Genomic DNA, 12998 nt, shown 5'->3' on the forward strand with positions numbered 1-12998 from the left:
ATGAAAAAATAAGAGATTAACTCCTTTGCTTGGCTTCATGCTTTTTAGGTTGACATAACATCAATTTATCACTGCAATTATTCAGGATGTTAGGAGTTGCATGGGGTGTCTACTACTATAGTAAGCATAAGTGATCTGTTGACAGTCCATAAAAATCACCTGGAAAAAGAAACAGCTTTAATGTCATTCTTCTTGTTATTGTCACCTGAGGTGACCTGTGTTAAAATCTTGCACAGGACTGAGAAAAACAAGCAATGGGGAAAGGATTCCCTATTTAATAAATGGTGCTGGGAAAACTGGCTAGCCATATGTAGAAAGCTGAAACTGGATCCCTTCCTTACACCTTATACAAAAATTAATTCAAGATGGATTAAAGACTTACATGTTAGACCTAAAACCATAAAAACCCTAGAAGAAAACCTAGGCATCACCATTCAGGACATAGGCATGGGCAAGGACTTCATGTCTAAAACACCAAAAGCAATGGCAACAAAAGCCAGAATTGACAAATGGGATCTAATTAAACTAAAGAGCTTCTGCACAGCAAAAGAAACTACCATCAGAGTGAACAGGCAACCTATAGAATGGGAGAAAATTTTCGCAACCTACTCATCTGACAAAGGGCTAATATCCAGAATCTACAATGAACTCAAACAAATTTACAAGAAAAAAACAAACAACCCCATCAAAAAGTGGGCAAAGGACATGAACAGACTCTTCTCAAAAGAAGACATTTATGCAGCCAAAAAACACATGAAAAAACACTCACCATCACTGGCCATCAGAGAAATGCAAATCAAAATCACAATGAGATACCATCTCACACCAGTTAGAATGGCGATCATTAAAAAGTCAGGAAACAACAGGTGCTGGAGAGGATGTGGAGAAATAGGAACACTTTTACACTGTTGGTGGGACTGTAAACTAGTTCAACCCTTGTGGAAGTCAGTGTGGCGATTCCTCAGGGATCTAGAACTAGAAACACCATTTGACCCAGCCATCCCATTACTGGGTATATACCCAAAGGACTATAAATCATGCTGCTATAAAGACACATGCATATGTATGTTTATTGCAGCACTATTCACAATAGCAAAGACTTGGAACCAACCCAAATGTCCAACAATGATAGACTGGATTAAGAAAATGTGGCACATATACACCATGGAATACTATGCAGCCATAAAAAATGACGAGTTAATGTCCTTTGTAGGGACATGGATGAAATTGGAAATCATCATTCTCAGTAAACTATCGTGAGAACAAAAAACCAAACACCGCATATTCTCACTCATAGGTGGGAATTGAAAAATGGGAACACATGGACACAGGAAGGGGAACATCACACTCTGGGGACTGTTGTGGGGTGGGGGGAGGGGGGAGGGATAGCTTTAGGAGATATACCTAATGCTAAATGACGAGTTAATGGGTGCAGCACACCAGCATGGCACATGTATACATATGTAACTAACCTGCACATTGTGCACATGTACCCTAAAACTTAAAGTATAATAAAAAAGAAATTTACAAAATTATCTCCTATCTGAATGAATGCAAAAAAAAAAATTTTTCATAGGATTGTGGCAATAAGGCATTAACAGCATGGAACTGTCCAAGTATAAGAAATGTGTAGAAGAATTTCAGTATTTAGTCATCAAATGTAATACTGAGTTTATGATCACTTGCCTGGGAAAAATCCTGGGGAGAATTTGTGCAGGGACACGGTCATGACTTTGGAGGTGAAACTGAATGCGTCTTCTACACCTAACAGACAAAGAAACATCAAAAGAATCACTTCACATATGGCATTCCTATTTTCAACATCTGAAAATCTAGAAAGCAGCTGTGAGAAGGAGGGTAGATGAGAAGGCAGCAATATAAAACTAACAAGCTGAGGAATAAAAGTAATATGAACCTCTGGTCTCTAATCTCGTAATTATAAGATGAGGTAGAACTTTGGCCCCAAGTGAAGTTTGGGGGTTCCTTTTCAAACTCATGGAAAACTATAACTGGACTTCCCCTTTCCAAGCAATGGGATGTCTGGGCTCTCTTTGACAACCTGTTCTAAAAAGTAGGGAAAGGCGAGAGCCTAGAATTGAGGCATTATCAACAGAATTGAATAAGGGAAACTGGAACCATCTTACAAGTTGTATGTTTTGTCTTGTTTAAGTGGTTAAAGTCTTGGGATTTTTTCCAAAGACGTACAACGTGATAACCCTTTGAAAAATATGACCAATAGAAACATTAGCCATTATATACCAAAAACCTAATTAGAAAGTGCCTTTCTATAATGCAGATTTGGTTATAAATAAGTAACTTATAGTACATCTTTCTGGCTAAAACATGGAAGGCTGAAAACAGCCGTGACCTTGTCTCCTAATAGCAGCCTTATAACAGTGTTTTAAAATCTGAAGAAAGATGGGCGAGAAAGGGGTCTGTTTTCCATTTTAACTTAGTGAGTAAACGATTAGAGGCCTGGGAGATAAAAGCTGGGATTTAAAGTAACCCTCACAAGCCTCTACGTATACAGGTAAACACACTGCCCACCTCCACCCCTTTCCTCTCAGAATCACATATAGTCACACTATGTTCAGATAATCAATCTGTAAAATGGGAGGACTATTAGCAAATTCAGGTACCGTCCTCTTTCTTACTTCAAACAAAGAAATTGTCTCTGTATTTATTTAATGTTTTCAGTCTTCACTACAGCCCAACAGCAACTTTAAAAAAATATTAACTCTATTTGTATATAACAGATATGTTTGAATTTCCCAAGCCTTATGTTTTGCCCTAGGGAGGCAGTTAAATCCAGTTAAAGGCTCTAAGCAAAAAGCATGAAGTAAACAAAATAAAACAAACAAAATAAATGAAAATAGTATTTCAACTTAGAAATGAAGTCTTAAACAAGGATAATTCGTGAAAATCCTGATTATTGATCAATCCAGAAATGTTGTACCAATTTACACTTGGACCAATCATGTATGAGAGTTCCCAAACTATTGTTATTCTCTTTAATCTTAGGCAGAAAGAATGGTCTTGCTCTAATTTGCCTTTCTTTGAGTATTAGAGTGTTGAGCACCTTTTCATAAGTTTAGTGGCCATTTGTATTTCTTCTCATGGGAAATACCACTAGGCACAGTTATAAAATCATATTTAAAAAGGAGATGTACACAGATAGGAGGAAGCTATGGACTTGGTGGGAAAGCGGAGAGTGGTTAGGTAGATGAAAGAAGGCAAGGATGGGGTAGGGTTGGCTAGTGAAGCCACCACAGGATGCTAGTTATGTAATCATGGGAGATTTAAAATAAACCAAATGCATAAGTGTTGGGGGGTGGGGCAGGGGTCACTGTAAGGGAGGTGCTGAAGAGGGGAAATAAACTGAAATGAAACACACCATAAAAGTTGGCTAAAACAGGAAACTCTGAAGGGTGTAGAAATAACATTGCAAATGGAAAGAACACTTTCAGGTGACAGTTTCAGTTCATTCTTATATGGTTCTGTAGAGTTGATTGTATTCTTAAACTCCGATACTAATAGTTTGAATTTCATAATCATTCATTGATCAAATATTTTAATGAGCCACTACTATATGCATAGTACTGTTGGTTCAAGGCATTATATAAAACAGGAAGAAGTAAACAACTTGATCTCTGCTCTGAAGGAACTTATAGTTTCTATGGGAAGAGAAGACACAGACACATTAAAAAATTAATTAGAAATACAAGGCAATATGTAATGAAATATCAAATTGGTGATATGAACAATACGAGACTTGAGAGGAGGGAGAGAACACTTGAGCTGGAGTGGTCAGGGCAAACCTGTTACTGTTGGAACTTGAACAAATGGGTAGACCTTGGGACAGGTGAAACAAAACTAAATTAGGAAAAAAGGAGGCAAAGTCAGGGAGGTGGGAATAATGAGACATGTCTGGGAATACTGAGCCATGTCATGAATAGTGAGACATGTCATGAATAGTTAGACATGCTCATTGAGTAGTGTAGCCTGGACAGCAAGTAATGAGAGATAAGGGTGGAAAGATGAGGTGAGGCCTATTCAAGGTAGGCCTTGAAAGACTAGGTAAAGAGTGTGGACTACCTTGAAGACCACTGTTTTTCAAAGTGTGGCCTGTAGAACAGCTGAGGTATTAAAACGTAGTTTCTTTGGTTCCATGCCAGACCTACTAAATCTGAATATCTGGTGGATATGGCCCAGCAATCTGCATTTTAAAACAAACTTCTCCAGGTCATCCTGATGCACTTTCAAGTTTGAGAACCACTGCTGTAGGCCAGGGGTCAACGAACTAAGTGGCTAAATAGTAAACATTTTCGGCTTTGCAAACCACTCAAGGTCTCTATTGCACACGCACACACATATATACACACACACAGACACATTTTTTAAAAATATATTTTCTCTTTTATAACCCTTTAAAAATGGAAAAACCATTCTTATTTTATTTTTTTAAGAGACAATGGCTTAGTCTGTCGCCCAAGCTGGAGTGCAGTGGCACGATCATAATTCACTACAGCCTTGACCTCCTGGGCTCAAGCGATCCTCCTGCCTCAGCTTCCTAAGTAGCTAGGAATATAAGCACACAACACCAAACTCAGCTAATTTTTTTCGAGATGGGGGTTTCACTTTGTTGCCCAGGCTGGTCTCAAACTCATGGTTTCAAACAGTCCTCCCACTTCAGCCTTCCAAAATATTGGGATCACAGGCATGAGCGACTGCACTTGGCTGGAAAAACCATTCTTAACCATTCTTAGCTTACTGGCCATACAAAAACAAGCCATAGGTCAAATGCTACCCCTTGTTATAGGCAATAAGGAGTCTCTGAAGGCTTTTGAGCAAGGCTATGTTTTGCACTGGTTGAGCATTCAGATATTCAGTGAAAATGGTTCTCAAAGTAGTATATTGGTGGTTTTAACCTCTCTTCTCTCTGTTACCTTTAATTTTCTGTCATCGTTCCATGTAGCATCCATGCAGATGAAGCTCTCTGGAAAGGTTCCCTCAACAATTTCATCCTTCTTTCTCTGTTTTGGCAGTGGAGCTGACCCTAACTTCAGACATATAATATTCTTTTCCTCTCTATGCCTTGATTATGTTAGTTTGTCTGAAAAAAAAAATCCCTGGAAACAGGGAAATGGCAATCATTGATGTGAGGGAGGAGTATTTTTAACTAAGAATTTACGGGATAAGTGTTCTTAAATAAATGGAAATACTACGTGTCCCAGAGAGGATTGCTTAAAGAAACAGAATGTGGCAACTGTCACTGGAGCTCTACATTCTAGATGGAAAATACATAGGAGGGTCGGATAAAACCTGTCAGTGGAGTCTTCTAAGAGAGGATTAATGGGTTAAGGCAAACTGCTAAGTGATTCTGCTATTAAATGTTAGGGAAGATGTCCTGTTTGTACGGCACTAAATATTTTAGCAATACAAAGAAAATGGCACAGATTCTGATCACTACACGAGTTGGCAACCTATTGGTGAAAAATTCAGAATGTTAGCCCATCATACGCCCATTCTATCTTGAGAAAAGCATCAATGAAAAGAGACAAGACTGTCATCCCTATAGATTCCCTTAGAATGAATGGAAATGACCTGAGGGAGGTTACTGAGCACTGGAGTAAACACTAGGTAAGATTTTCACTTCTTAACATTCTCTATTAGTTCTAGAGGTTTGCTACAGAAGGAGAGAGAAGACGAAATTACAGGAGCCTAGCTTGGGCAGCAAAGCAGGAATTGCATCAATTAGAGGAATCGCTACACTACCTACTTTAAATTCTCAATTAGGAAAATTTCAATTACAGCAGACATTTCTACCAGTTGCCTAGAAGCAGCTTAACTGATAAAAACCTGCTGTCCTAGCAGCAAAGCATCTTTAAAACCAAAGGGCTTACCATCTCCATGGTGCAGATCCAAATCCACGTAGAGAATACGCTCAAATTTCCGTCGCAATCGTAATATTCCCAGGACAGCATCATTGAGGTAACAAAAACCAGATGCTTCATCTCTGTAAGAAAACAAGTTGCTACAGCCAACAGCCAAAAAGCAATCCAAGGGAGTCTTTACAGCCAAGGATCTAACCCTTGAGATCTAGTCCCCTAAGGTTCCCCCTTCTTTTAAGAAAAACAGAAATCCATCTACAAAGATTATAAGTAAATGACCCAGAATGATCAGGGAATGAAGTGTTTCAGTAAAGTAAATATTTGGGTAAATTGGTAATATTTTCCATTCATGATCCCAGATTTTCAAAGCATTAGAATATTATAACTATATTGAACAAGAGAGAACCACCTTTCCCTGGATTTAGGAATCACTTCAAAAAATTTGTATACCCTGGGGTCATCATGAGGAACACTGGTAATCACTTACAGGACTTTAAGAAAGCTAGAATCTAGAAGAGGCCTTAAAGACAATCTTGCTCAGCCAGATGTAGAAGATGTTAGAGATTGGATTCTCTGTACTGACCCTATGACACAAACTAGAATTTTTAAAAAGTTAGTTTTGCACTTGTTGCTCATAAAAGCTGAGTGTAGAATATACAAATGCATAATCTCCTGGGCAGTATAATGTGGTTGCCTGTCTGTAAATGCAATTATTACAACGAAGAGTGAAGCAGTCTTTTATAAAGTTATTTTGTTTTCTTCACTAAAATTCTCTTCATTGACTTCACTGGTGTCCTTTAACTTTTGTGCTATCAGTGATAATGCGTCACTTTAACACCTTGTCAAGGTTAACCCGCTCTTTTACTACACTTCCATTAAGCCTTGCTGATTAGATGTAAAATAACATTCTTTATCATCAAGAGTGTATTTAAGTTATTTTTAAGGCCTCATCCTAAATGCTTAATTTATTTTGCTTCCACAGACACTTCAAATATCCAGCCCATTTTTTTCTGAGTTCTCCTTGAGATTGCCTAGGCATAAGCAACAGTTAAAATGGCATCTTTGCTACTATGAGACTGTAAAGCTCTTTGTAGTGCCTTCACAATGCATAAACTTCTTCATGAAATCTCTTCCATAATAACATTTCATATTCTAAATAATGCCCTGGTTCACAGGCTGAATCAATAAGACACATACACTGGCAAGCAGAAGGTTGGTAAAAATATCTTTAGACACTGACTTTGCTTCATGATGGTGAACTCGGCAATCATCTAGCCAAAGAATAGCTTGGCCTTAGATATGCAACCAGGTAGAGACCAATTAAAGAAAAAGATTTCTCCACCTATGAATTCTCTTTAAATAAGAATTAAATGTGTGATTTTGGAAGTTCTTAGATGCGAATGCTATTTTCCAATTATGAAAAGCTTACATTTTGTAAGTTTACTGCCTTAGCACATTAAAAAAAGAGATAATTTGCTGTCCTTCTGAACATCAATAACTTTTAGGTAGATGGGACGGAACACTAAGTGCTAGGCAAAAAGAGGAGAGAGATGTGGAGGAAGAGTACAAATCAATACAAGACATACTTCCTTTCCTCACAGAACTTACAATTAAATTGGGGAGATAAGGCATAAACACAGAAAAAAAAAACTCAATCATCCAAACAAAAAAGGCAACCAGAAATAATATGGCAGATAAAGGAGAATACAGAGAAAAGCTATAGACAAAATTGACAAAGTAGACTCTTCTCATTGACAACATTGAGATTTACCTGAGCCCTGTGCTTTTGCAAAAGCAGTGATGGTTAAGAAACCCTCCACCCTTTTGCGTTACGAGAAATGGTGAACTGCAAAGGACCACATTGCCCTGGCATATTCTAAGGAAAGACTCATCTCTCTCCTTCCTCAGCATGCCCATAAGACTGGTAGATGACTCCTTTATTTACCTGCCTCCATTAAGCAGGTGGCCCCCTTCCTTTTCTTTAAGATGTTCCTTACACTAATGAACATTCTCCTCATGGCAATAGCCTGAATAATAATAATGATGACGATGATGATGTCTATCATTCAGAAAGGCCTTTATGTCTCATTGTGTGAATTTGTAACATTTTTCTACCTCTGGATAGTATTACTAAATTAGATGATAAAATCTCTTAAAGGAGCTCTGTTCTCATTGGCTTATAGAAATAATAAGTGTTTAGATAAATAGAATATTCCTAAAATCCCCAGAAAATAAGGAAATTGAACGTTCAAGATTTTCAATATGCTAAAAAAAGTATTCCTATAAAAACAAACTCAAATACTTTAAGAATTCAAGTTCATATAATTTAGGTAAATCTTGGGCAAATGAGACTAACTTAGTAATTTTTGGCTTACTAAAACCAGCCATGTCTTTTCTGATTTATCAGTGTTGGGCATAATATACAGGTAGATTTTTTTTCTACTTGAGTATATTCTTCCTCAACACAGACAGGTTTACTGATTGAATGAGCTAACATTACTTCTCCTAAGTGTTTATGATTATAAAAAATGTAAATTTGTTTAACCAAGTTGAGTCGTTATTCTGACAAACTTTATTTCAACAGTAATTATGTTTTGCAGTATATCAACTTGAAGATAATTTATAAAATCTTTAGGTAACTAAAAACTTTGAGCTGATACTAAATTGAATTAATGAATATTCATTACATACCTAGACCATTTCTAAGTAAGAGAATGCTGAAATATTAATTACTACATAGAATTTTGTATGCTTTTGCTTCTTATTTCTACATGCTGCAGAGAAGTTATGTATACTTGGGCCTGGTAATGAACATGTTATTTTTTGCCAATTAAAGAAGTTGTTATAAAGGATGCATATAGATATAGAAAGTTGCAGAGGGATCACAGAAAGGGAATTTTATTTGTTGAGGTGGCTGGCTAAGGTTTGATGAGTTGATTTACAATATTTCCAAAAAGAACTTTAGTATCAAATATTCTGATGCAAAGCTAGAATTTGGTTTCCTCACTGTTAAAATGGCAAAAAAAAAAAAAAAAAGATTTGTTCTTTCACCTTATTGAAAGAGAAGTGCTAGAAAGAATTAGATTTATTCAATATATTACTATTGAGGAGTTGCATGGGAAGAGTTGTCAAATCAGAAGAGATGCTTTGCTTTTTCTAGGTTAAATTGGTATAGGAAAATGTTATTAGCATAAACATTTTAGAAATTGTATGCTGTATGGAACGTTTCTACAGATTCATTAGTGCTCTCACTGGCCGAGATATGTCAGAATCCTGATGCTGCTTTGCTAGATATTAGATAACTATAGTATAGTGTTTTCAGTAATAATTTCAGTTTTTTAAAATGTTAACTTGGTCTCCACATTGCTTCTTTGTTTTGAATCTAGCATTTTTCCAGTCAGTTTTCAACTGGGGATTCACATCATTTACCTATGAAATTCTGTTAATATACACATGTTTAAGAACTATTCCAGATTACTGAATCTCTTTACTTGATGTTCTTGATATATTCTGGGTATATTCAACCTATATGCTTGGTATATTGATGATATATTATGTCAGGATTATTGTATGTTATATCTGAGTCTTTTTTCTCTATAAAGATGATGTTCATGCATTTTTATAAATTACATATAATACCCTCTCTTCTTTGAAAATAGGATTTCTACAGTTTGGATATTTGGCCTTCCAAGCCTTATGTTGAAATTTGATCCCCAGTGTTGGAGGTGGGGCCTAGTGGGAAGTGTTGGGTCATGGGGGTGTATCCCTTACAAATGGCTTGGTTGTGATCTCACAGTAATGAGTGAGTTCTCACTCTATTAGTTCCTGCTAGAGTTCCCCTGAGAGCTGGTTGTTAAAAAGAGCCTGACACCTTCTCCCTCTCTCTTGCTTCCTCTCTCACCATGTGATTTGCACATGTGGCTTCCCTTTACCTTCTGTCATAAGTGGAGGCAGCCTGAAGCCCTCACCAGAAGCAGATACTGGCACCATGCTTCTTGTACAAACTGAAGAGCTGTAAGCCAAATACCTCTTTTCTTTATAAATTACCCAGACTCAGGTATTCCTTTAAAAGAACACAGATGTACTAAGACAAGGGCTAATCATTATGTATATAGACATTTTTGTCTGGATCTGATAGACCTCTACAGAACTCTCCACCCAAAAACAACAAAATATACTCTTCTCATTGCCACATAGCACATACTCTAAAATCAACCACATAATTGGACATAAAGCAATCCCTAGCAAGCGCAAAATAACTGAAATCATATCACCAAATACACTCTTGGGACACAGCACAGTAAAAATAGAAGTCAAGACTGAGAAAATCACTCAAAGCCATGCAACAAAATAATTACATGGAAACTAAACAACATGCTCCTGAATAACTTTTGAGTAAATAATAAAATTAAGGCAAAAATCAAGAAGTTATTTGAAACTAATAAGAAAATAGATACAATACACCAGAATCTCTGGGAAGCAGCTAAGGCAGTGTTAAGAGGGAAACTCCTAGCACTAAATGCCCACATCAAAAAGGTAGAAAGATCTCAAATTAATAACTTAACATTACAACTGAATTAGAGAAGCAAGAACAAATCAACCCCAAAGCTAGCATAAGACAAGAAATTACCAAAATCAGAGCTGAACTGAAGGAAATTGAGACATGAAAAACCTTTCAAAAGATTGATGAATGCAAAAGTTAGATTTTTGAAAAAATTAATAAGATAGGCCACTAGCTAGACTAATAAAGAAGAAAAGAAAGAAGATCCAAATAAACACAATTAGAAATGATGAAGGGAATGTTACCACTGGCCCCACAGAAGCAAAAATAACCAGCAGAATCTATGATGAACACTCTATGCACACAAACTAGAAAACCCAGAAGAGATGGATAAATTCCTGGACATATACACCCTCCTAAGACTGAACCAGGGAGAAACTGATACCCTAAACAGACCAATAATGAGCTCCAGAATTGAATCAGTAATAAATAGCTTTACCAACCAAAAAAAGCCTGGCACTTGATAGATTGACTGCCAAATTCTACAAGATGTATAAAGAAAGCTGGTACTATTCCTACTGAAACTATTCCAAAAAATTTAGGAGGAGTAACTCTTCCTCGACTCATTCTATGAGAGCAGCATCATCCTGATACAAAAACCTGGCAGAGACACAACAAAAAAGAAAACATCAAGCCAATATCCTTGATGAATACTAATGCAAAAATGCTCAACAAAATAATTGCAAACCGAATCCAGCAACACAACAAAATGCTAATCCACCATGATCAAGTAGGCTTCATCTCTACGATGCAAGGTTGGCTCAATATATGCAAATCAATAAATGTGATTCATCACATAAACAGAACTAAAGACAAAAACTACATGATCATCTCAATAGACACAGAAAAGGCTTTCAATAAAATTCAACACCCCTTCATGTTAAAAACTCTCAATAGGTATTGAAGGAACATATCTCAAAATAATAACAGCCATCTATAACAAACCCATAGCCAACATCATACTGAATGGGCAAAAGCTGGAAGCATTCCCCTTGAAAACTGGCACAAGACAAAGATGCTCTCTCTCACAACTCCTATTCAACATAGTATTGGAAGTTCCGGTCAGAGCAATCAGGTAAGAGAAAGAAATAATGGGCATCCAAATAGGAAGAGAGGAAGTCAAACTATGTCTGCAGATGACACGGTTCTATATCTAGAAAACCTCATAATCTCAGCCCAAAATCTCCTTCAGCTGATAAACAGCTTCAGCAAAGTTTCAGGATACAAAATCAATGTACAAAAATCACTAGCATTCCTACATACCAACAATAGTCAACCCAAGAACCAAATCATGAAAGAACTTCCATTCACAATTGACACAAAAAGAATAAAATACCTAGGAATACAGCTTACCAGGGAGGAGAAAGATCTCTATAAAGAGAATTACAAAACACTGCTCAAATAAATCAGAGAAGACACAAACAAATGGAAAAACATCCCATGCTCATGGATAGGAGGAATCAATATAATTAAAATGGCCATACTGCTCAAGGCAACTTACAGATTCAATGCTATACCTATCAAAATACATGTGACATTCTTCACAGAACTAGAAAAAACTATTTTAAAATTCATATGGAACCAAAAAAGAGCCCAAATGGCCAAGACAATCCTAAGCAAAAAGAACAAAGCTTGAAGCATCATGTTACCCAACTTTGAACTACACTACAGGCTGACAGTAACCAAAACAGCATGGTACTGGTACAAAAACAGATACATAGACCAATGGAACAGAATAGAGAGCCCAGAAATAAGGCTGCACACCTATCACCATCTGATCTTCAACAAAGCTGACAAGAGCAAGCAATGGGGGAAAGACTCCCTATTTAGTAAATGGCACTGGGATAACTAGCTAGCCATATTCAGAAGATTGAAGCTGGACCCCTTTCTTATAGGATATACAAAAATCAACTCAAGATGGATCAAAGACTTAAATGTAAAACCCAAAACTATAAAAACCCTGGAAGACAACCTAGGTAATACCATTCTGAACATAGGAACGGGCAAAGATTTCATGACAAAGACAACAAATGCAATTTCAACAAAAGCAAAAGTTGACAAATGGGATCTAATTAAACTTCAGAGCTTCTGCACAGCAAAATAAACTATCAACAGAGTAAACAGACAACCTACAGAATAGGAGAAAATATTTGCAAACTATGCATCTGACAAAGGTCTAATATCCAGCATCTTTAAGGAACTTAACAAGTTTACAAGAGAAAAACAAAAACCCAATTAAAAAGTAGGCAAGGGATATGAACAGATACTTTTCAAAAGACGACATACATGCAGCCAACAAGCATAGGAAAAAAAGCTCAATATCAATGATCATTAGAGAAATGCAAATCAAAGCCACAATGAGATACCATGTCACACCAGTCAGAGTGGCTACTATTAAAAATTCAAAAAAATAATACATGCTGGCGAGGTTGCAGAGAAAAGAAAACACTTATACCCTGTTGATGGGAGAGTAAACCAGTTCAACCATTGAGGAAAGCAGTATGGTGATTCCTCAAAGAGTTAAAAGTAGAACTACCATTTGACTC

The 12998-nt window shown here is 36.7% G+C and overlaps 1 protein-coding gene across 5 annotated transcripts in view; it reads right to left on the reverse strand.

Annotated features, from left to right (window-relative positions):
• HDAC8 (histone deacetylase 8) overlaps positions 1-12998 on the reverse strand; it is a 241477-nt gene that overhangs the window by 157399 nt on the left and 71080 nt on the right. For all 5 annotated transcript variants that reach the window (XR_004068538.3, XM_031005906.3, XM_031005905.3 and 2 more), the window contains exons 5-6: positions 5904-6016; positions 1687-1764 (exon numbers count right to left, since the gene is read on the reverse strand). Coding sequence is in view for 4 of the 5 variants with exons in the window: in XM_031005906.3 (XP_030861766.2) it covers positions 1687-1764; positions 5904-6016 (191 nt within the window). In the remaining variant the exon portion in view is untranslated. The remainder of the gene's footprint in view (positions 1-1686; positions 1765-5903; positions 6017-12998) is intronic.

Source organism: Gorilla gorilla, chromosome X (genome assembly GCF_029281585.2).
Source record: "Gorilla gorilla gorilla isolate KB3781 chromosome X, NHGRI_mGorGor1-v2.1_pri, whole genome shotgun sequence".
NCBI classification, from domain to species: domain Eukaryota; kingdom Metazoa; phylum Chordata; class Mammalia; order Primates; family Hominidae; genus Gorilla; species Gorilla gorilla.